The sequence below is a fragment of the Myotis davidii genome, unplaced genomic scaffold (assembly GCF_000327345.1).
Source record: "Myotis davidii unplaced genomic scaffold, ASM32734v1 scaffold132, whole genome shotgun sequence".
NCBI classification, from domain to species: domain Eukaryota; kingdom Metazoa; phylum Chordata; class Mammalia; order Chiroptera; family Vespertilionidae; genus Myotis; species Myotis davidii.
This window is the reverse complement of record NW_006285258.1, coordinates 902,802-927,420: the sequence shown is the minus strand read 5'-3', so window position 1 is coordinate 927,420 and position 24,619 is coordinate 902,802. Positions and strand designations below refer to the sequence as shown.

The 24,619-nt window shown below is 38.8% G+C and overlaps 1 protein-coding gene and 1 pseudogene across 1 annotated transcript in view; both read right to left on the bottom strand.

Annotated features, from left to right (window-relative positions):
• Positions 1 to 24,619, bottom strand: part of MYO5A (myosin VA) — a 141,928-nt gene that overhangs the window by 88,345 nt on the left and 28,964 nt on the right. The window contains exons 5-9 of the mRNA XM_015558905.1: positions 13,535 to 13,691; positions 8,309 to 8,452; positions 5,994 to 6,075; positions 5,055 to 5,162; positions 3,225 to 3,331 (exon numbers count right to left, since the gene is read on the bottom strand). Of these exons, the coding sequence (XP_015414391.1) occupies positions 3,225 to 3,331; positions 5,055 to 5,162; positions 5,994 to 6,075; positions 8,309 to 8,452; positions 13,535 to 13,691 (598 nt within the window). The remainder of the gene's footprint in view (positions 1 to 3,224; positions 3,332 to 5,054; positions 5,163 to 5,993; positions 6,076 to 8,308; positions 8,453 to 13,534; positions 13,692 to 24,619) is intronic.
• LOC102762779 lies at positions 15,438 to 17,503 on the bottom strand (annotated as a pseudogene).

The window sequence follows — 24,619 nt, the reverse complement described above, 5'->3', positions numbered from 1 at the left end:
ATAGTCCAACTAGTGGCCCAGTGCACAAATTTGTGCACATTGAAAGGAAATTAATTAGAAAAATATTTTAATATCACTATTTGCCCTTTCTCTATACTAGAAGTGTCAGAGATGAAAGAAAATTAGTAAAATGAATATGAAAATCTTCCTCCTGTCAGAATGTGGGGCTTGCCGCGGGACCCAGAGTCAAGTCCCCACCCGCGTGCGTGCACCTTGAAATCATACGAGACCCAGACCCGGTCGGCCCCAACCCCATTGGGAGAGATCCAGACCCAGCTGGCCCCACCCATCAAGCCCCGCCGAGCAAGGGGTGCAGCCTCAGGTCCCCCAGCCCAGCGCCAAGGTGGGGGGTGTGGTCTGAGGTCCCCCGTCAAGCCCCGCCAGGTGGTGGGAGCGCAGCCTCAGGTTCTCCAGCCCAGCGCTGGGGCAGGTTGCATGGCCTGAGGGCAGGGGGCGTGGTCTGAGGTCCCCTGTCAAGCCAAGCCAGGCAGGGGGCGTGGCCTCAGGTCCCCTGTCCTGGCGCTGGGGTGGGAGACACTGCCTGAGGTGCCCCATCAAGCCCCACTGGGCAGGGGTGCAGCCTTAGGTCCCCTGCCCCGTCCCAGCGCCACATAGCCTCAGGTCCCTGCTGATAGCTCGTTACAGCTCATTATGAGAACCCCGCCTCCACTGTGGGTGAAGCCATCTTATGTTACAGGATCCCTGCCTCTGCTGTGGGCGCCGTCATCTTGTTATGGTGTGATGGTCAATTTGCATATTCTCCCTTTATTAGATAGGATTAACATTGTTTTAACTAATCAAATTTTATCTATATTTTCCTGAACTTTACTAGTCTATTAAATCATTTCTTCTCACGTTTTATATCTTCTGCCTGGGATCAGTTTCCTTTTGCCTAAACTATGTCCTTTAATATTTCCCTTAGTGAGGGCCTACTGGTGACAAATTCTCACAAATGTCTATTTGTCTAAAAACACTTCTATTTTTCCTTCATTCCAGAAAGATATTTTTATTGGATATACAATTCTAAGTTAATAGTAACTTATTCTATAACAATAAAGATAGTAGTCCACTGTTTTCTGTCTCATTGTAGAAATTGGAAAATGAGCTGTCAATTTAATTGCTATTTCTTCAAGAGTATTGCTGAACGTCATATTTCTCTGCCTGTTTGAAGATTTTTCTCTCTGCATTTGGTATCGTTATGGTGCTTAGAGGTGGATTTTCTTTTTCTTTATTTTAACAGGGCTTTTTTGGACTTTCTAAATTTGTAGTTTAGTGACATTTCACCCGTTCTGAAATTTATTAGAAATTTATTTTCAAACATTATATCTGTCTTATTTTCTTCTTTCTCTGTCAGAAATTCTCATTAGATTAAAATTAGAATTTATTACTCTATCCTTCGTCTCTCTTATCTATTATTTTTAAGTAATTCTTCGTGCATTTTGGATTTTTTCCCATTTAGCTTCTAGCTAATCAGTTTTCTCCTTAGTTGTATCAAATCCGCTATTAATTTCTTTGTTAGGTTTGACCTTTGCTATTCTGTTATTTTACCTAAGTCCTTCTATTTTGTTTCATTGTGGTATTCAAGATTTTTGACTATGAACCAATATTTGTTGTAACTTTTCTCAACTCTATTGAGCCCCTAATTGAAGGTGGATCCTCCAAAGTAAATCTGCATTTGCTTCTGTCCAACATCTAGAGCACTACCATTGCAGGACAAATTTAGCTAAGTTTTCTGTATGCAGCTTCCTGGGATCATCCAGGAACTATGAAATCAGCCTGGAAGTATGTGTGATGGTCAATTCACTGCTATACATTTTTAGGGAACTATATTTTCCTCCTCTACTGAACATCAAGGCTTGAGTCTGATGAATTCTTCTTTGTACTCTTGGAGTGGGTGGTGGACAAGTTTATTATTAGTTCCCTGATTAGGGTCTCCATTTTAGTAGTGGTTCCTGTATTTGTTCCCCTGTTCATGTAAGTACTAGGCTTTATCTTTTCTCTTCTGCATCCCACTTAGCTATGAAATCCAAAGCTCATGATCACTGGGTTCTGCAAATTTCCTCAAGATGAGTCTTAACTTCAGGGTTCTGCTTTGTTCTCTGCATTCCTATTTCTACCAAGTTTTTAGCCTCTGAGTGGTTCTTATGTGTTTTCTAAAAATATTTTAAAATATAATTTATTCAGCATGAAGGTCAATGAAAGCACCTAGTCCAAAACTGAGGTTCAAAGAAGCAAAGCTACTTACCCAAAAACACAGTGAGTAAATAGCAGAGTTGGGACTAAACCGAAACAGAGATACTGAAACATGTATTTCAAAACTAAAGTTGAATTTACCCAAATTTAAGTCACAAGTTAATCTACATGTAAATTTGCTAATATCAACTAAGATATCTGAAGAAAACACAAATCTCAAGATTATCTTCTATTACAATCCTTGAAGAAGCAGGTTGGAAAAAGAATTAATTATATTAAAACTTCCTCTATTTTAATAAAGTGAAAAGATACCCAATAAATACCAGTACATATGCATATGTATGTGTGTATGTGTGTGTGTTATCTTTGATGATAATGATAAGCAAACACTACAAATCACAAATGCCCAATGAGGACAATTTGGATTGTCAGGTTTGTTAGTTTAAACAAATGTTTTCACATATGGAAGTGCATTTTAATTCTGTGTGCAGTTATCACTATGGGTGGAAGAAAATGTAAATCATAGTGAAGACACCTCATCTCACGGCCATCTAGTCCCTCTTCCTAGGAGTAACCACTGCTAACAGTTTTTGAATAGTTTTTGAACCATACCAGCTGGAGAAAAAATAAAGTTATCAATTCTTGGCACTTGTGCCAAATAAAACCTTCTCGCTAGACTCATCAATCCAACTTTCACATATATTTCTAACCTCTGTTTATACAGATCAGACATGTATACAAGTTTGAGTCTCCTATCCTCTGTCTCTTTGTCTCTGCCTTTCTCTCTCTCTCTCTCTCTCTCTCTCTCTCTCTCTCTCCCTCTCTCTCTCTCTCTCTCTCACACACACACACACACAATCACTGTGCACCAGGGATTAGAATCTGTATTTTCACTTTAAGATTTCACATGTCTGATAATTATCTCTCTGATAATGTTAACAGAGAGACTTCAAATATATTTCTTCCATAAAGAAGTAACAAATCTAAAATACAAATCAACTGCCATCACACGAAGCTTGTTCTGAACTTACAGGTATTGTGCAGCTGTCGGAATCTCGAGATGTAAATCCAACGTTACCTAGGTGAAGAATGCCAGCAAGTATTCGGAAAATTCCCATCTGATAATTTTCACTAATACCTGAAACAAGAGAGTAAATGAACAGTGATTAATTTTTAAATAGCAGACAACTTTAAGCCTATGTGCCTATGTTTAATTCTTAAATAATTATAGCAGATAATTTTAAGCCTATTTTTAATTCTTAAACATTGCCAGATATTGTACACATTATAATGTATCATCGTTAAAATTATTTCCATCATGGTAGAGAGCATGAGGTGTGGAGTGAGACACACTTGGTCCTGGACTCAAGGCCTGGCTCTGCTCCCGACCTGCCATCTCACATGGGCAGGTAGCTTCACCCTGCTCTGCTTCTTTTTCTCATTTGAGATACGGGAATAATTGTGACTATCTCAAACAGTGATTACGAACTTTAAATGAGAAAATGTACACTCTATGACACATGGTAAGTGCTAAGCAAATTATCATCTTCACAAACTAGATTTAAGTATTTTATTAACATTATTACCTTTTCTTTTCATCTCTACTTCAAATGCAAATTGTAGCCCAATAAGGAAGTTTTAAGTCAGATTTTTTAATTACTTCTTTTAACTACAGACCAAGTATAAGCCAAAGAGACCCCAAGCTTAAAAGTGTTCAGGCTGATGAATGAGTGTCCAAGTGCAGCATTAAAGTGGGCCCTGAGTATAAGGGAGGATAAGAAAGCTGGACAGCTCTTGGCTTTTGATCAGATCTGCCTTCATTTTTCAATAAGGTAAGAATTTCCAGAATATTAGATGTGTATACATACAAGTAAATATAGTAAAATTATTTCCAAATGTGTAATCATATCCAGGGGAACTAAGCATTGATCTTATAATGAATGTTCTTGCCACCTCCTGAGTTATGTTTTGTTTTCTAATTTTCTATTTATCAACAGATTTATGCCTAGAAGGGAGTGTTTTTCAAAATTTAATATGCATATGAGTCACCCATGTATCTTGTTCAAATGCAGATTCTGATTCAGTAGGTCTGAGTTAGATCTGAGATTCTGAATTTTTACAAGCTCGAGAGTGGTCCTGGACCATCCTCTGAATAGCAATGCTTTTCAATTAAATTAACTCACTTCAGGGTACCCTCAAAATTACCAACATACAATTTTAGATTTATTCATATTTTGAGGTTTTTATATAAATAATTCATCATGAAAGTTGTATACTAAGTTCTAAAGAATTATTTATTTATATGTAGACCCAATATTTTTTAAATATCAGAAACAAGACAGTGACATCTGAGTCATTTCAACGTGTAATACATTGTTTTGTCACCCAACCAGCTCAGTTACATTTTCCAGCCACAGAAAACAAAAAAAACCTCTACAAAATATGAACCCATTTCATTTATCTCCAGGTTTTAGATTTTGTAAAAACTTAAGCAGAGTTAATTAGTCATACCTCCCTTGATGTCCTGAATGTGCATTTTAAATAGCTTTATTGAAGAATAATTTGCATACCTTAAAATTCCTGTTGTAAGTATGCAATTCAATGACTTTTAGTAAATTTACAAAGTTGTGCAACCATCACCACAATCTAATTATAGAACAGTTCCCACTCTGGGCAAAAAATAAATAAAAATACACAAAAGAATTTGTGCCCATCTGCTGTCCAAATGTGTTTTATAAGGAATGTTAAATATCCCTCAACTATACTCACCACTTAATATGAAGCTAAGTCAATAATACAAATAAAGGTTGCTTGAGTCAAAAAGCTATTGCTCATAGAGCTCAAGAATAAAGTCACATTACCGAGCAAAGTGCAGGCCTGCCTGGTATGGGCCATCTCCTTGGCATCATCGATTCCTTCAATCACCGGACTGCCACCTTGCTTTGTGTAATGAAAGTGATCTGCATTTCCTGCAAATAAGAAGGAAAAGATTTGCAGTCTATGAAATTGATTTCTACCCTTTCATCTACTCTGAATTAGGAGCAATGACTGTGCAGTTGAGTGTATAGAGCAGCCGTGGGCAAATTAAGGCCCGTGGGCCGGATCCGGCCCGTTTGAAATGAATAAAACTAAAAAAAAAAGACCGTACCCTTTTATGTAATGATGTTTACTTTGAATTTATATTAGTTCACACAAAGACTCCATCCATGCTTTTGTTCCGGCCCTCCGGTCCAGTTTAAGAACCCATTGTGGCCCTCGAGTCAAAAAGTTTGCCCACCCCTGGTATAGAGTCAGGAGTTCCACTGTTTGTGTTTTCAATTATATTTTAATACAAAACTCAAAATTATATAATAAAGTGAAATGTTCATAGTTTACTTATCTTATTTGGTGAAATGATTAGTCTTTTCCTATATCGGTATTATTCCAATCAACATGCTTCAAACACTTCACTCCCCTTATCAGAAACTTCGCAGGCTTCCATCAATCACATAAACTCCTTCAACTTATTTTAGTAAGGCAGATTTCAAACATATGCAAAAGTAGAGGGACTAGTATAATGAGCACCTGTGTACTCATCATTCATCTTAAACAAGACCAATCTTGTTTCATTTAGACAGCTATTCCTCCTTCCCTATCCCACCCATGGGTTACCTTGAAGCCAATTGCAGACCTCTTATGTCATCCATAAATATTTCAGTATGAGATAATCTTCTTTTTAACAAGTATGCTTATAAACTCATAATTAACATAATTTAACAGAAAACAATACCAGTGCAATAAATCTAATGCCATATTCTTACCTAATCGCAACATCTTAAATTCAGGTAACTTTGCTGACGCACAAAGCTGATAAAATATATGATAGTTTCTTTCCTCTTCTGCCTTTAAAATAAGAAGAATTTTCAATTACATCATTTTAACCTAAAACTCAGAAAATTCAAACATAAAATAAAAATTTAATATTTAATCTTGGTGCAATAAACTGTCCTTTCCCAAATTTCCTAATATGTATTTATGATTATTAAATCTTATGGTTTATTAGCCATGTGCAAATGGGTAAGTATGCACATAAAATATCTGATAGTAATGCTTTCTGAACTTGTGAACAGCTTGATATATGTCATTGTCATAAGAAATCATTGCCTTTGAGGGAAGCTAAAATCATTTTTTTTAGAATACTCAATATTTTCTCACAGTGACTCTTAGATTCATGGTCTCCCTAACACCTTAGATGACAAAGAATATCTTACTTTTTGCCATAATTTAGACTGGCCTATCTACTGTGGTTGTTTTAAGAAATTCACAAATACACTACATCTTGTGTATTTTGGCTTATATATTTTAATATTAATAAAAATATTTTATAAAATACAAAATAAATCATGTACAAATCTAAATAAGTTTTAGTATCTCTTGAATATTTTTCCACACACTAGTATATATTTTAAAAATAGAGTTGTAATAATATTCATGCAAAATTAAGTACTATATTATCCTATCCTTGAATTATTCAGTGTATTCAGCTGACTAAAGAATAGTGCACGTAAGGCCAAGGTCAGGTTTGATGCCCAAAGGGAGCTGATGCTGGGTAAAGTATACCTATTACAGGGACAGAAGACACAGAACACATTAACAATATAACAAATAATCATAAGCATGATCAGGTAATTAGGCTCACGGACAACTAGGAAAGTGGGTGAATCTACAGAAATGCTTTGGTCCTCTGTACATGGAGGACAATATCAGTTAGGCTCCATCTGACTCATTTTGGCATACCATGCTTCCTCAATATTACTTAGCCCTGGGGATTGGGCAACGACTAGAATTGCTTCAATATCACTAGGTAAGATAGAATTAGGCCTTAACATTTTGTCTTAAGCCCTACTAGCCTCTGGCCACCATATCCACTTAACCTTTAATTGTTTATCTATCAATCTTATCTGTACTATTTAAACCCAATTTTCCCTTAAATCTACATATATTCCCCATTCTTCCTTTAGGCTACTAAACATTTTTTAAAACCTATACAAGTATATATGTGTAAGTATTAACATTGCTCTATGTGTACCTACATATTAAAACAATGGAGAAGAGTGGCTATTGCTTTACTCAGGTATTATACCTTAGGTGGCCACAAATCAGGCACATGCCCAATGTCAAAGCCAGGGTAACTGCAGGCTGCCCAAACTCATGACTCCCAGTATGTCCCAGGAACTTTCAAAACTGACTTGTGCAATGGAAACTGTAGATGCTGCTACATGGCAGTGCCAGAGGAATCTGAACTTCAGTGCAGTGGGCATCCAGTTAAGGGGCTACAGAAACCCTGATCTCACAGCGTGCAGTGGGGCATCAGGAGCTTTCTACTGGGAGTTTTCCAATGATAAGAACATATTTCCTTCGCATGCTTGTAAATATATCGGCGCACGCCTGCCCATGTTGTAATCTATACTATTTCCCACTTACAGATAAAAAAGGACCAGGAGCAGATTTGTGAAGGATTTCCTGCAGAGACATATAAACTTGAGTGTGTTGACAGTAGTTCACAAATGAGTTGTGAAGATTTTTTAAACCCTCATTACTCTATCTAAATAATATCATATTCTAAGAGAGGAGGAGGAGGAAGGAAAGAAAACAGTAATAATTTTTTTCTTAAATTGAGTTCAAACTATAACTCATTGAACACATAAACCAATGTTTTTCCTATCAATTGAAATTATGAGAGATAAGACTGAAATAATAGCACCTCTTCTTAACTAAGCTTATCCTACAAGCATCTGCTGGAAAAAGCCAAAACTATTCAACCTAAACCAGTGCCCAGCCCAAAAGACCATTACTCTGATGCAAGCATGTCAAACTCGTGGCTGGCAGGCCGCATGTCTCCTTTAAATAAATGAAGCATGCTGCCTGCCGGCTGCGAGTTCAATATGCTTGCATCTGATGGGTATTCCCCCACCTCCAGCAAGCATCATTTTCATGTTTCAGTCCAAATGTGGTTTGTGCTAATATTGTCACAATACACTCACGAGTATCTGGAAATAAAATGCAAACCAGCAAGCATGAGCTCTGGAATTCTATGGCCACCTAACACACGTATATGTGTACATGCCCAACTTACCTGGAACACCACTCGGGATTTCTCTAAAAGGTAAGTTCTCATATTGGCACCAATGATTCGATATCTCTTGTCAAAACCAATCTCAATATACTTCCCAAAACGGCTGCTATTATCATTCCTGGTTGTCTTAGCATTTCCAATTGACTAAGAAACAAGGAGGGGGTGAGGGGGAGGATAAGATTTTATTATTTTTTAAAATAAACTTATTCAGGTGACATTGGTTAATAGGATCATATAAGGTTTCAAGTGTACATTTCTATAATACAAGATCTGTATATTGCACTGTGTGCCCACCACCCAAAGTCCAACCATCTTTTAGAAGTGCAATTCATGACACGGCATTTACAGAGTTGGTTCAATGAAAGGACAGAGTAGAACACGATCCTTTAAAACTGATTCTTTTAAGACCAGAATAAATATTGCCTCTGCGGGCACAAGTGTATGTTCTGCTCACTGCACAATCACACAGATATACACTAATAGTTTGCATCTGCCTTATTATTCTCACACAAATTATTTTCATAAACAGTAAACCTGAACCACAGCTGGGAGGTCTTCATACACCATGTGTGTATCTGAACACGTTCATTCATGGCAGCAAAGAAACAGAATGGATGTCACTGGGAGCTGCCAAGGCACAAACCCTCTTAGTTAAACATCAGGGTTTTGATTTCTTAAAAATCCTAGTCTGTTTTATTTAAATAAGCTGGCTAAGCAAATTTAATATTCTCCTGAAAATATGGCTCTGGTGTTCAGGATCTCTTTAGCAGAAGTTCATATCAGCTCATCCTGTGACAACAAAGGTCCAGTTGGAGAATTAGTAATTACTCACTCCATTCAAAACCATTTTCAGAAACCATACAGTAAAATTTGGCTTTGGATTTTGGTAGTATTATCTAACTTGCAAAACATCTGCTACAGAATGCAGAGAATGTAACCTTCTTCTAAATTTTTAATATAATCTTAAAAATTAAGATAACATGCTTCTAACATTTTTCTTTCGGCAAAGCAAAAAACATGGTACAGTTAGAAAATCAAGTGTTCATAAAATGCATATATTAAATCTTTTATATGATACTTTCATAAGATTATTTTACTTGTGCAAAGTCTGTGACTATCAAGATTAGTATACTGAAACCATAGCAATAAGAAAGATGTGAAAATGCTTTGGAGTGTTAAAAACAAGGGGGGGAGCCAATGCAAATATGTGATGAAAAAAGTAGCATAGCCACAAAAGTCAACATATTAGACTATCTGTTCCATCAAATAAAATATATTTTTGCTCTCTAAAATACGGGGCAGGTACTGCTCTATTTTGTTTTGGCAATGAGAATACTGCTGTACAGTGGGGCCTTGACTTACGAGTGTCCCGACTAACGAGTTTTTTGAGATACCAGCTGTCTCTCGGCCGATTTTTTGCACTGAGTTGATAGAGTAATTTGAGTTAACGAGTTCGGTCTCGGAACGAATTAAACTCATAAGTCAAGGCCCCACTGTATTTCAATTAATATTTTTAATGGAAAGGCTGAAAGATATCTTCCCAGAAAAAATAACAGCATGACATAATTTAACAATAAAGATATTTACTCAAATATTCCCCTTCTTTTTTCTTTTTCTAAAATCCTCACCAGAGGATATGCTTTTTTATTGATCTTAGAGAGGAAGGAAGGAAGGAAGGAAGGAAGGAAAGAAGGAAGGAAGGAAGGAGGGAGGGAGAGGGGAAGAGAGAGAAAATAAGAATGAGAATGAATGAGAACATGGATTGGTTGCCTCCTATACATGCCCCAACCGGGGGAAAAACCCACAACCTAGGTATGTGCCCTAAACCGGAATTGAACCCACACCCTTTTGGTGTATATGACGATGCTCCAAGCAACTGAGCCACCCGACCCAGCCAGGGCTCCCCTTCTTGATGTTATAAAAAGCACAGCAAACAGTCTCCAAATATTCCCATTATTTTTATTTTGTTTAGAAAAGGAAATTAATGATAAATGCAAACTTTTCTTTCACACCATATATTCTGTGAAAGAGCAGGTGAAGGGTTACAGCAGCAACATTGGCAGCAGCAGTAGTAGTTACCGAGTGCTTACCAGGCTCTGTCCTAAGTACTTTCCTGCTAGCATCTAAGCAAGTTAGGGAAAGGTGAGCCACAGCTTCTCCTCCCTCCCTTCCTTATCTCACCGGCCATATGGCATCTCTCTCCTCTCTACTCAGTGAGAAGAGACAGTGGGTAGGCAAGGGTTAAAATATACCCCTTTGCCTTTGAGTAAAAGGTATTTATACATAGAGCAAAAAATGGTAAAAGAAGCCAATGAAACAGAAGTCTAAAGATGTGGCTATCAGACCAGGCCCTACTGCCAACTTGCCATCATTTAATCCAAGGGTGGGGAACCTTTTTTCTACCAAGAGCCATTTGGCTATTTGTAACATCACTCAAGGGCCATACAAAATTATCCACTTAAAAATTAGCCTGCTCTATTTGGTCAAAGATTTAATTAACTCACCCCTAATGCCTTGGCAGGGCCAGACCAAATGATTTTGTGGGTCTTATACGGCCAATGGGCTGGACGTTCCCCTGATTTAATCCTTTGAGGAGCTTTAGTGTCCCGAAGTATAAACTGCCTAGGATAGATGAGCTCCAGGTTCTTTTAAAATAAAAAGACATGATTCTAAGGCTTGAACCTGATATGGAAAGATGGTTCTATATATAAACAGTACCTTTTGTCCATTCTCTCTGTTTCCTCTGCCTTATAAGTATTTACAACAGCCTCCCTTAATGCTATTTTCATTTCATTCAGCAAGAAATTGCTACAGAAAAGGAGATAATTTGTGATCTTGATTTTACTATTGACTTCAGTAAAATGTTCAGTGATTTATCCTTCTTCTTTACTAAATGGAGATGAAGCTCTTCAACTACAGTTACTGAAGATGAAAAAGAACAATTAAGAAAGACCCAAAGTGCCCCAAAGATCTTCTATGTCCCCATCAGGGCAAAAATTTCCAGGAGAAAGGGAGAAAATGAAAATGTGATAAAATAGAGCAAAAAGAATCACTTCTTTGTACATCATTTGTATTTTGCAAAAGGAGCCCATGCTGAGGATGAGGAGCTTGCTTTTTGAAGGATAATGTGCAAATCCTATTAGCCACTGGGCTGTGATGTTAACCATAAAGAATGCTCATTATCCAAGGAGGCATTTCAGCAGATCACTGGCAATCCGGACTCGCCTTTCTTGAAATCACAGTAAAGGGCTCTGATACAACAACATAGTCTGAAGGCAGGTTTAAAGCTACAAATTTTATGGGCCACATATTCAATATTGTACTTATGTTGTTTTTTCTTATACTGTAAACTCGTTGTCCCCATTCGTAAGCCCCATATTCCATTTTAATCTTTCAAATTGGGATGCCTCCATAGATTTTTAAAATTAGTTATCTCTTTACTGATTTTCTTTCTCCAAGTTCTTATAGAAAAACTAAATAATAATAAAGATGGAAGTAGCTAAGCTTAACTGATGGCTTTATCTTTTTTTTTGCTCATCCTAGCAAAGAGGGCAAATTCCTTATGTCAGCATATTAAAAATTAGCCTCTATGGCTATTCCAAATTTTTAATATCACTCCACTAACACAACTAAAGTCTGTGTTGCAGAAAAACCAATGTAGCTATTTTTGGAAAGAGAATATAGCAAGGTCATAAACTATTTCATTCAATTTGACATATTTTAGCAGGTTCATTCCAGACTTACATTACTATCTGGTCCAGGCCTAGGAAAGATGGAATTTCCTGATACCATCACAATGAAGACTTTGGCATATTCTAACATTAAGGACTAAGAATGGCCTAAACTACTGTCATATACTAAGAATTCATTGTCATGACCAAAAACAGTCAAAATAATGGTAAGAAGTAAAGCCCTGTTGTTTCCTGAGCCAAATCCCCAAACTGGCTCTACAGGCTGAAATGCCCCAATATTAATACTAGTAGCACCCACTACTGTAGCTTAAATTCTTCAAAATCTTAATAGTTGCTTAAAATCTTTACTACTCTCTTCTGGAACAAACTTCTGTTTCCTCCAGTCCATGCTATTTCAGAAAACTTTTCCAGTTCTCTTTCCACAGTGCACCCGGCCCAGGCGTCCTCTTCACTTCCCCCAGAAGAGAAGTCCTGCGGCTCTAGGAGGCAGCCCTATAAGCAATGGGTCACAACATCTGTTCTGAAGTGTCACACACAGCACTGCAAACCAGGCACAATTACCTCTGGACTCATTATTGCAAAAACCACTTGTACCACGAGTGCACCAGGCCAGTTCTAAACTCCATCTGTGTTTGGGTGGCAAATAAGGCTTGACAAAGGAAAAAACAGGAATAAAATATGCTGATTTGAATTTTAATAAAAAAGATTTGTTTCTGCAAACTAATTTCTCTCCATTTAATAAGACATATTTTTCTCCATTTAATGGGAGTACTTAACAAAAATGTAACTTTCCTAGAATCATATTAGACAAATAATTCTTTACTTACAAATACTAAAATTCTCACACAAATAGGTCCATTTTCTTTGGCACAAGCATATCTACTTGATATACATATTCCACTTTTAAAAGGACAGCCTTTCATAGTTCTTCCTTTCTCAAGAGTTTATAGTTATTGAATTTCTTTTTCTAACCTAAAATTATGTGATATAACTGACAGAAACAAGAAGGAAAATGTTTACAAGATCATAATTTAAGTTTATAGTTTAAATCTGGAAAAAAATCAAATTTTATAGCTAAACTGGTTGGGCTAAGTACATAAAATGAAATGTGGACAAAGGAATAATCAAACTCATTCATGCTCGAACATAGTGAATCCTATATTTTGGAAGGAGCTTAAATAAGAACTCGGGGTTGAGGGGAAATTAATAACTTATTCTTCTAGAACGAGGAGCAATAGATTTGAGTCAATTAACTATGAGTAAGAAACTTCAGGAAATGAAGTAGCATTGCCAGCTCTTTAGAGGCAACAATTCAATGCTAAGTTGAAAATGCAGGATTGTGAAATAAATTCCTCTACAGTTGAACTATACTCGAAATATCTACCTTCTTGAATATTGACTGTTTCTAGATCTCTCACTAACATATGAAAAAGTATTTTCCTACTTTTAGTGGGTAGGAGGTCCCCGACTTTCTCACAGGTGCTGTATCTTCTTAACAAGAGAATATAGTAAGAAGGCAAGCCTGCTGTCTTACCTCCATGATGGGGTTGGAGGCCAAGACCTTTTCCTCAACATTGGCTTCACTGGCAGAACCACTTACAGTGGCAAAGTATCGCATGGCATACTTAGCTGAGACTGTTTTTCCTGCCCCCGACTCTCCACTTACAATGATGGACTGATTTCGTTCATCTCTGTAAAACAAAGAAGAGTAACTGACAGGGCTACCCACTTCTGAATGTAATTAACATTTCCTCTGTGTTCCCATCAATGAGCCATGGTGAGTTTCTGCGGGTTCATACATGCAACAACGTGGGAAAGAACTTAAGAATGATATTTCCTAATAAAAATAACTACTTAATAAACTACCAAGGAACAGAGAGGGAGAAGATATCCAGCTTTAAATTAGAGAGCATCACATCTAAGGATAAATCTGAAATCAAGGGTCTGAATTTTTTGTGTATACATATCTCAAACATTATTTCTAGAAAATTATTTTGGTACATTACAGTACTATTGTCTACCACCTTGAAAAAGAAAGAAGCCACAGCAAAGGAATTTAGAAAAAAAAATCCTATTTAATTAAAATGATAAATTATTTACTAGCTAATAGTTCACAAAGTAGTGTCTCCCACAAGCTCCAATCTCTACTAAAATATCCTCACTACCAGAGAAGAAATGCTTCATTCGTTGGCTGATTTGTTTAGATAGGTCAGAACTCAAAGACTATCATTATTATTTCTTTACTTCATTCACACAACGACTCAAAAACTCTAAGTGATGAACCTGCTCATAAGGCTATTGTTTCTTTAAGGATAAGGACCCATGTCATCTTTATCTTTAATATCCAGCATCTAGTCCAGAGCCTGACACATCATAAATGCTCAATAAATCTGTATTGTCTATAAGTAAATTGAACTTCAATGAACAACCAAGCCTAGAAATCAATCTTTCTACTTTTGTCTATGATTTCAACTAGGATAGAAGCAGTAAACTCCCACTTCCTGAGACAAAACCAGCAGTCAGCTTTAATTCATCAAAATAACTGAGCAAGGAGAAAATAAGTGGGATGAGCAAACAGATGCCTAGAACCAGCCTGAGTCATATTCAATCTTATCCTAAGTAACATTTTTGAGTACCTGCTATGTGCCAGGAATTGTACCCAGTGTCTTCATGCAATTTCATGCCCATTCTGGATGTCATGTGACACGTGAGAGAACTGGGGTTCAGAAAGTTAAGTGTCCCCTAGCTTAACTACAGACACACTTATAGATCCCATAATCTGCACTGATCTCTTGCAGCCTTTTTTTTCCCCCAAGGACTTTTGGTGGGTATTAATGAAAATAAACGTATGTAAATATTAATAATTTTCAAGCTAGAAAACAAGTGGAGCTAAGCAACAATACATGCTTAGTCAATAATACAGAAAACTTTTTCCTCTACAGAAATCTATGACTCTCATACAATACTCCCCCATTACATTTTTTCACCATTAGGAAGCCACTGAAGCAGAGGAAAAAGTTAGATTGACTTTGATAGCTGCCTACAAAACAGGTTTTTGTAGAAAATTATGATGTCTTTTCTTTTGCATCTGGGAATTGTGAAAGATTGATAGATCTGGCTAAAACTTTTATCATGTCCACCGAAAATACAAGTGGGATATATATTTCATGGAGCTCTTCCTAAAAGCAACCTTTTTGTTCTGTCATCATGTTTCATTAAGAATAACCATGTCCTTTATACCACCAATTGTTCCCCAGACTATATCTATGTGTTCAAAATAACCAGAATATGATGAAGCCAAGCAAAGACTCTGCCCAGCTGCGGGATCAGTGGGGCCTCACTGCTGGATTAATATGACTATAGATACTGATATTTTTTTTCCTTTTTCTTAATAAATTTTATTTTGATAATTGTAAAAAGAAAAATCAGGACCAAAATGAAAGGCAACTTAAAAAGTTCAAATATATACTTCTTATATAATAGAGATTTATAATTTCCGGAACTTCCCGCGGAAAGGGAGGCGCAAAGGGCAAAGGGAAAGGCAACAATGCCATCACACAAGTCAGTCAATCAGGAGAGATGTTGGTATAACGGATGAACTTCAGGGAAGAAAAAAAGGAGATGGTGCCCAGCATGAGGAAGAAGATGTAACCAGTGAGTAAGGAGTAGCCAAAGAATTCCACTGTCTGTACCGGCCCTGACATGTTGGAGCGCCTGGCATAGTAGAAGACTGAGTAGAGGAAGATGAAGAGCCCAGTGGAGCCAACGCTCAGTACAGATCGCCACCACCAGCGGTAATCCTCCCCTGACAACTGGAAGTAGGGGAGCGAAATGGAGATACAAGCCCCCACACTCAGCAGGATGGCAAAGACAAAGAAGAGGATGCCATACAAAGTGTACTGCTCCCGACCCCATACTGTGGCAAAGATGTAGTACAGCTCCACAGAGATGGCACTGAAAGGCAGGAAGCCTCCAACAGTCATGTGGATGAGAGTAGACTTGTACCAGGGTTGAGGTGGGATTTCCCGGGTGATGTTCTTGGTGCGACAAGGTGCATCAAAGGGGTTAGCACTGTTCTTCCCGAAGATACCACAAATGACAGTGAGGGAAAAGCCCACCAGCAGCCAAACCATCAGAAGCAGCAGGATGGTGGTGGCTGGCAAAGCCTGGGTCGAACCATTGGCCCAATGTACTGAGTTCACCATACTCCAGGTCAGGAAGAAAGGCACAGAGAAGAGACTGGTGGTAAGAATGATGTTCCACACCCAACACTCGCCTCCGATCTGCCGGTAGAAGTGGCTGGACACATAGCCAGAGATGCAGCAGGTCAAGGCATACAACAAGATGACTGCTGAGTTAATGGCCCCATGATGGTGCACACTGAACATGCCAAGCAGCGCCATGACAATAATGCCAGTGCCAAGGGCCAGGAACTGGGCACCCACACCAAGCACAGCGCAGAGCAGACCACGGTACGGAGGGAAACGGAAGACATCTGTATGGATGATTTTCCAGCCATTGTCACCTTGGTCAAAGTCATCACCAGAACCTGCAGAGGTTGTCTCCTCATCCAAGTTGTACCGAGCCAGGTCATTCCGAAGCACACGCATGAGAATGACAGCCACAAAACCCACCAGTAAAAACACAAGCACCATGAATTAATGATGGATAACCAATGGATTTCCAGTGTTCGGGGGAAGAAACCACCATCATCACCACGTTGCCTGTCACTCCGGCGCTCCACTGAGGCCTCAGACCAGCGCACACTGTACGTGTGGGTGAGGCCCAGGAACTCATCAGGTCGTAACCCATCTAAACTGTGGGGCTTGACGTCCCGCACGGAGACACTGGCAAATGTAATTCGATCTCCGTGGAATTCCAGGTGAAAATCCAAATGGGTCCAGAGTCCTACCTTGTGGCTGTGAGGCAGGAAGCCACTCTCCTCCATGTAGCCCACAAAGCCACGAAGTGGCAAGTCGTCCACCACAAATTCAAAATAGTACAATTCCTCGATGGCCTGGCGCAGCTGTTCCACCTGTGCAGAACTGAGCTGCACGCGGCACAGAATTCTCTTTTCCACATTCTCCCGAAAGCGAATCTCGTACAAAGACTCGGCCATTCTGTCACCATCCAGCACTTCACCCAGGCTAAGGCTTTTGTGCCGGATCTCCTCAGGGCAGCAGACTGGAAGCTGATAGTAGTGGTAAGTCTCCTGAGGGTTATGGTAGGGTCCCACTTTGTTGACATACAGAATGACAGGGTCGCCGGCTTTGTAGTGTGTCACACCTGCCACCCCCATTGTGCTCAGCAGCAGCATCAGGAGTGGCAACCACTGGCAGCTCCAACTTCTCAGGGGCCCTAGGACTGTCATCCTTAAGGCAGTGGAACCTCCAGCACCTTCCCGCAGCAGTCCCGGGGTCCTCACCGTGCAGGAAGGGCTGGCCGAGGCGGCGCCAGAAGCCTCAGCGGCCCCGTAGCTGCCCTTGGGCTCCCGCTGGGGTCTCGATACTGATATTGATTATAAGAACAGCTGCAGAGGATTGATCTGCCTGGGTGGCTACATGTAAGCAATGCCTGCCATACCAAATTCTGGAAAAAAAGTTGAAAACTTTCAAAAAAACAACTGAGCAAATACATAAAGGTGGCATCAATTGTACCCTTAATTTACAAAGATGACTTCAAAGGTTTATAGTGGAACTATCCTATAACGCCACAAGGTGGGGGCAGTTATTCCACTACAGAAGGTGAGCCTTTGATCTTTTAAGAGATTTATTTATCCAATAAATATTTATCAAACACCTACTACTTGACTAACATTTTGCTAAATCCTAGAAATATAATTTACATAAGCCATGATCTGCATCCTCAAGTGGCTTGATGGTCTAATAGGAAAAAGAAACTACTATTTATTTCAAGATTATAATAGATGTGAGGGAGCACTAAGAGGAGGTGATCAAGGAAGACTTCCTGGAGATGATACCTGAGCAAGGTCTAGAAAAGAGGAGTAGGAGAAAACAAGTAAAGGATGAGAAAGTTATGAAGGGAAAGGAGGTAACATAAATAAAAGCTCAGACACATGAGAAGTTAGGAAAAAGTGGATAACTAACTTTAGCTGGAACATGGACTGATGACAGATAAAGCTGCAGAAGTTAGTGAGAACTGGGTCATAAAGGCTTTATATGAGATGTTAAAGAATTTGAAGTTTACTTAAAGGTCATGAAGTACTTTTGCAGGACTTTAAACAGAAAATAACACAACTCAGTTAATAAAATCACTCTGGCAGCAATGTGGAATATGGTGGTAAAGAGTCCAAGTCTAAACAAAGGTTGTGGTGGTCATTATTGAGAGAGACAGATGGTTTAAGGGATACAAAATGGTAGGAATCAGCAGTACTTGGTAATAAATTTCCAAAGTAGAAATTTAGAACTTTTCTAAGGAAAAGGTTCTTTTTTTCTTTAAGAAAATGAGGTTCACTGACTTATTTCACAGGCCTTGAAAAATACAATAGGAGAATAGTGCATGCCTGATTACACAATTCACATCACACACAGCGCCATGTAGCAGCTGTTCCTGAAACTCTGACTCCCATACTGAGGACCTTGGTGACACACTAAGGCACGTCCAGTCCTCACAGAACAAGCTTGTATGTAATCCCATTTTTGTGAAACTTCTAATCCTGTCTTTGTGAAACTTCCGGTATGTCATAGTCACCATCTCATTTCCTTTTCATTTCTAGACTACACTGGATACTCCCATGGCCTCTGTTCATGGCTGACTTCAAGTTGAATCACTCTAGTAAAACAGTTATCATTGTGATACCAATGTCCTTTCTTTTAGTCAGTACAATGTCCTCAGAATTTATCTTTTCTAATACATTAATTAAGAAACAGTAAAAAAATTAAATAAAATAAAAAGAAACAGTATCAACAGTTCTCAGATTATCTTCTACAATATGATTAGAAAAATTTCCTCTTCCAATTCTTGCATGATCAGTTGTCTCTATATCCTGTGTTAACTAACTTCACAAAATTTCCCCAACAATTCTAATAACAAACAGGCTGAGGAAGCTGCCACTAGTTTGATGAAAAGGATATATTAATAGAACGGCTATCCTAAAGCTACTTATTTCATGTTTTAATGACAAAATGTATCAAAAAAACTAAAAATCCATATGGAGAGCCCTTTCCTATAATATGAAGAAGAAAAATATTAAAGGCAATAAAATCAAGGTTTGTTCAAACAAATCAGATTTGTACAAATACACACATATACTATATTCTGATGTCAAGCAGGTGCCAGACACATTTTTTTTCATGATTTATAATCCTGTATTCATACAACCAACGATTTTTGAATGTTTTTAAGGAACTTTATTATTTTTTTATATGAAAGGTAATATCTGTATTACTCAAAGAGAATTCTGAAGAACAATAATACCTCATCATCAGCATAGAAACAGAGCACTCTCAAAGGCAGAATCAAAAAAATACAAATAACACAACCCTAGCACCAGTTAAAAAATGAATGTTAACAGTTTTTAAATGTTTTTAAGGGACTCTTTTTTCTTTTTTTCCTCCCTCCCTCCTTCCCTCCCTCCCTCCCTTCCTTCCATCTTTCTTTCTTATCTTTCTTTCTGTCTTTCTTTCTTTCTCCCTCACCCGTGGATATTTTTCCATCGATTTTTTAAAGAGTGGAAGGGAGAAAGAGCGGGAGGGAGGCAGTGAGGGGGGAGGAGGAAGGGAGAGAGGGAGATAGACATCGATGTGAGAGAGACACATTGACTAGTTGCCTCCCAGACTTGCCCCAGATGGCGACCAGGGCACTAACCCACAACCCAGGTTTGTGCCCTTGACCAGGAATCAAACCTTCTACCCTTTGGTCCGCAGGCCAACACTCTAACCACTGAGAACCACCAGCCAGAGCTATTTCTTACTTTATAATTCCTGACTTTTTGGCAGAGAGAATTCTTTTTTTCCCCAAGCCCCATAGACCATTCCAATATATAAATAAGCACCACTCTTCCATTATATAAACTTTTCTGAATCCAGATTCCAGTCCTACTCTCACATTTACCAGCTTCATGGTGTTGGGCAATTACATGACCTCTCTGGGTCATGGTTTTCTCATCTTTAAGATTAAATGGCATCTAAAGACCTCTTAAAATCTAAAGTGCTATAATCTAAAAGTCAAACTAACTTTGTAGTTGATGTTTTAAATGTTGGGTTGGCCACAGCCTGCACTCTAAGCCTGGGTAAACTCTTGGAGCCAGAACAAGACTGGCCTACAGATACTCAGAGTCTTGAATGGCCATATATGATAGGGGGAACGCTTCTCTTCTGGAGAACCCCTGAATTAGAGATGGCCAGAATCAATAAAGGGCTACAAAGAGAAAAATGGAAGATGATCCATTGACTTGCTTTTAAATTAAGAACAGGGATCAGAAATCTTTATAAAGTAAGTACAATACAGTCTTTAAATGTTTTTCAATTCTATTTGGGCATAGGAAGAAATGTCAAAAAAACGTAGGAGAAGAGTGCAGAACCAAGTAGAGATACAGAAGGGAGAAGGGTAATATCTATTAAAGACATACGAAGGAAAAAAACAAGAGTATGATAAAGATAGGGAGAAAACAGACAAAAACATCAGGGATAAAATTTTTATTTTTCATTTGAGCTATGGCCTTCAGATTGTTATATTCATGTAAAAAATGTATAATTCTTTGAAACTTTGATTAGCTGATCAGTCACTATTCATAATACTTTGGGTGCTCTTGTCCTTATAAGAACCTAGCAGGCATCACTTCAAGGGCCTGATAAAAACCAAATTACAGAAGAGATATTCTCCACTCCTCATCAAGGACAGATCAATCTGGAGCATCCTAAGGATGCATAAACCAAAGATTTATGATTTCAGGCACGGCCAGGCCTCTCAAGGGCCTCTACAATGATTCTAATTAGCTTGAGTACTGGTGTCTTGGAGTAGAGGTGAGCTCTTCTGACCTGTTTCAGTCAATGGTGGCACAGAGGCTCTTATGTGAACTAAAAGCCTCCACCTAAAAATATTGATTTATTTCATTCAACAAACATGTAATGTGCAGCCACAAATGCTAAGCACTTTATGAAGATAAAAGATTTTACAGTCATAGCTTATTGTAGGAGAGCAGAAAGTACACAGTTAAGATACAGTGGACTAATTGCTAGAAGAGAGGTCTATCCAGGATACTAGGAAGAAGGGCACAGAATTCCCAGAACAGGTAAGAAGGGGACGTCAGAAAACATTTTCTAGAGGCGGTGATGCCTAAATTGACTCTTATATAGTTACTAGAGGCCCGGTGCACGAAATTTAAGTGAGGGGCGGGGGGTGTCCCCCAGCCTGGCCTGCACCCTCTCACAATTTGGGAACCCTCAGGGTATGTCCAACTGCTAGTTTAGGGTGCCTCCACATAGTTTAATAATCAGTTCTTTTTCTCACACAATCTGGTTTATCCTAATCTATACTAATAAAAGGGTAACCGACAGCTGGACATCCCTCTCGCAATCTGAGACTGCTGGCTCCTAACCACTTGCCTGCCCGCCTGCCTGATCGCCCCTAACCACTCTGCCTGCCTGCCTGATCACCCCTAACCAACCGCCTGCCTGCCTGATTACCCCTAACTGCTTGCCTGCCTGCCTGATCGCCCTTAACAACCTCTGCCTCGGCCCCAGCACCCGGGACCCAAGCTTCCCTCCCTCCGGCCAGCTGCAGGCACTGGGACCCAGGCTTCCCTCTTTCCGGCGCCCAGGACCCGGGCCGGCTTCACCCGGGCTGACCGCAGGCACCCGGGACCCCTGGCACTTCGCTTGGGCCAGCCGCAGGTGCCCGGGACCCCAAGCAGCTTCACCTGGGCCCCAGCTTTGTCAGGAAGGATGTCCAGAATGATGTCCGGTCTGTCCGGTCTAATTAGCATATTACCCTTTTATTAGTATAGATTTGTATAAACCAGACTGTGTGAGAAAAAGAATTGATAATTAAACTATGTGGAGGCACCCAAAACCCCAGGAAAAAATTATTCATGAACACAATATCCAGTCTGGGTTGATGAAAGAGAGAGGTTTTGTGCTTTAGTTTATTCTCCTTTTATGGTCCTCAGTATCTATATCTGTTTAGTATCTGTATCTATTTAGTACCAATATCTGTATCTCTTTGGTCTCTCCAGCCTTTCCTTATATTTGTTAAATTTTCGTTCTATATTAAGCGTATTATTTTATAGATTTTTCCTTCTAAACTTTACCCTTTAAAAATGTAATCTCTCTAGTTTATCATGAGCACATTGAATACTATTCATATCTTCCAATACCATAAACTTGTCCTCTGTAAATGTAATGAACATACTTTCAATTCACACCCAGGTTATTAATGAGGAAACGAAGCAATGCAACCACAGACCTGACTCATACAGAACACAATTTAATATACCCACCCTTGGTGATATTTACTTTCTGATAATCACCCACTGAGTGTTGCCACCTACCCTGATAAAGTGTACAAGCACCAGGGTCTAATATTTAGCTTATATGTGAATATGCTCTATGAAACAAAACCTAGTTTTACTTTTTTAAAAAATGTTTACATTGATTTTTTTAGAGAGAGACAGAAAGAGGAAGGGAGAGGGGTAGAAACATCAAGAGAGAGATATCATGGATTGGCTGCCTCCTGCCTGCTCCCCACTGGGGATCAAGCCTGCAATCTGGGCATGTGCCCAGACCAGCAGTCGAATTAGGAACCTCTTGGTTCATGGGTTGGTGCTCAACCATTGGGCCACACCGACTGGGCTAGAGTTTTACTTTTTTTGTAGGCAATCAATCTAATGATTTCTCCCTTCATCTGATTCCTCATTAAAAAAAAGAAAACATGTAATATATAGCTTTCATCCAAAGCTGTTTTTACTGTGGTGACTTAAAGATGTGGCTTCACTTGATACTCTAGTCCCTATCTCCCTTATAGGAAAAATGCTGTGTTTTCCTACATTATTATCACTTGTCAAAATCAAGAAACTCTGCTGTCTCTCTATGATTTCAGCTTTTGAAATCAATCCCAAGAAGAAAAGATTTAAACTTTAAAAGATTTATACTAGACAATGAGTTCACAATGACAATATTAAGTATTACTTTTGAAGTGTAAATATTTACTATAAAAGAGTGTGCTGGCCCTGGTGAAAGCTGTGCTTTAGAGAGGCAAGGAGACTATTCAGAAAGTGAAAATAAGCGTTTCCTAGAGATACATGCTGAGGTCACGTAATTTCTGGTCAGAGGCCTGTCATATGGCTGTCAGGTCCTCTCACATAATCTGACTTTTTGTTCCATCAGTACAGAGCCTCTGACATTAATATAAAGATCCCATAAAAGAAATAGCTAATTATATTTGTTTATAACTTTCACAACTCTTACACTTACTGTATTTTATTCCTACTGAATCCTATGGGGTAGAGGGTACTCAGCAAGTTCCACGTTCATATAATAAAGAATTCTGAAGACAAATCACTTACTGGGAGCTGGGGTGGTCTAAAAGTAAAATTTGAGTGGAATCGTGAAGAATAAACAGAAATCAAGCAGATAAAGGAGCATGAAAAAGGCTATTCTAAGCTGAATAAAAGGTGCAGAAATAGAATTATGCAATGTTAACTTGAGGGAATGTGTTAGAGCAGGACCACTCAGCTGAAAATAAGAAAATTAAATGCCAAGGCTTCAGAGTCGTGGAGCTGGATACAAATCTCAATCCCCAGAAACTATTAGTATATCTGTCCGCTCCCAAGCTGTCATGAAAATTAGAGGTAATATGTTGACACCATGCTTGGCACCTAGTAGGCATCTAAACAGGGCAGCTATTAATTAATGCAAGTTAATCCACCTTTACATACCATACAAAAAACTCTCATCAGGTAGCATGCATTCCTTCAAGTCTGTTTGTGTAAGTAGGGTACTTGGTATCACATGGCAACTGATCATAGGTGTCAGAGTATATAATTTTTCCACCTTTTTGTAAGTATAAACTTTTTTTTTAAGTTTAGAAAACAGAAAAGGCAGATAAAGAAGCATGAAAATGAGGCTTTCCCTGAATCTAGAACATACACCTCTGGCCCACTCAGCATTCCCTACCTCCTTTTCTGACTTTATTTTTTCACAATACCACTTATTAATATGTGACAACATGTGCATATTGTTTATTTTTTCAATTCTATTATTTTTTATTATTAATTTTAGAGAGAGAAGGGAAAAGGAGAGAAACATCTATGTGAGAAACATCTATGTGAAATCGATGGGCTGCCTCCTGCACACACCCTGACCAAGAATCGAACCTGCAACCTGGGTATGTGCCCTGGCCAGGAACAGAACCCTATGTGACCCTTCGGTGCATAGGATGATGCTCCAACAAACTGAGCCACACAGGCCAGGGCAGCCTCTTTTTTGTTGTTGTTGTTAATCCTCACCTGAGAATATTTTTCCATTGATTTTTAGAGAGAATGGAAGGGAGAGAGAGAGAAACATTGATGTGAGAGAGACGCATAGATTGGTAGCCTTCGCACACACTCAACCAGGGCTGGGGATTGAGCCTGAAACTAAAGTACATGCCCTTGACTGTG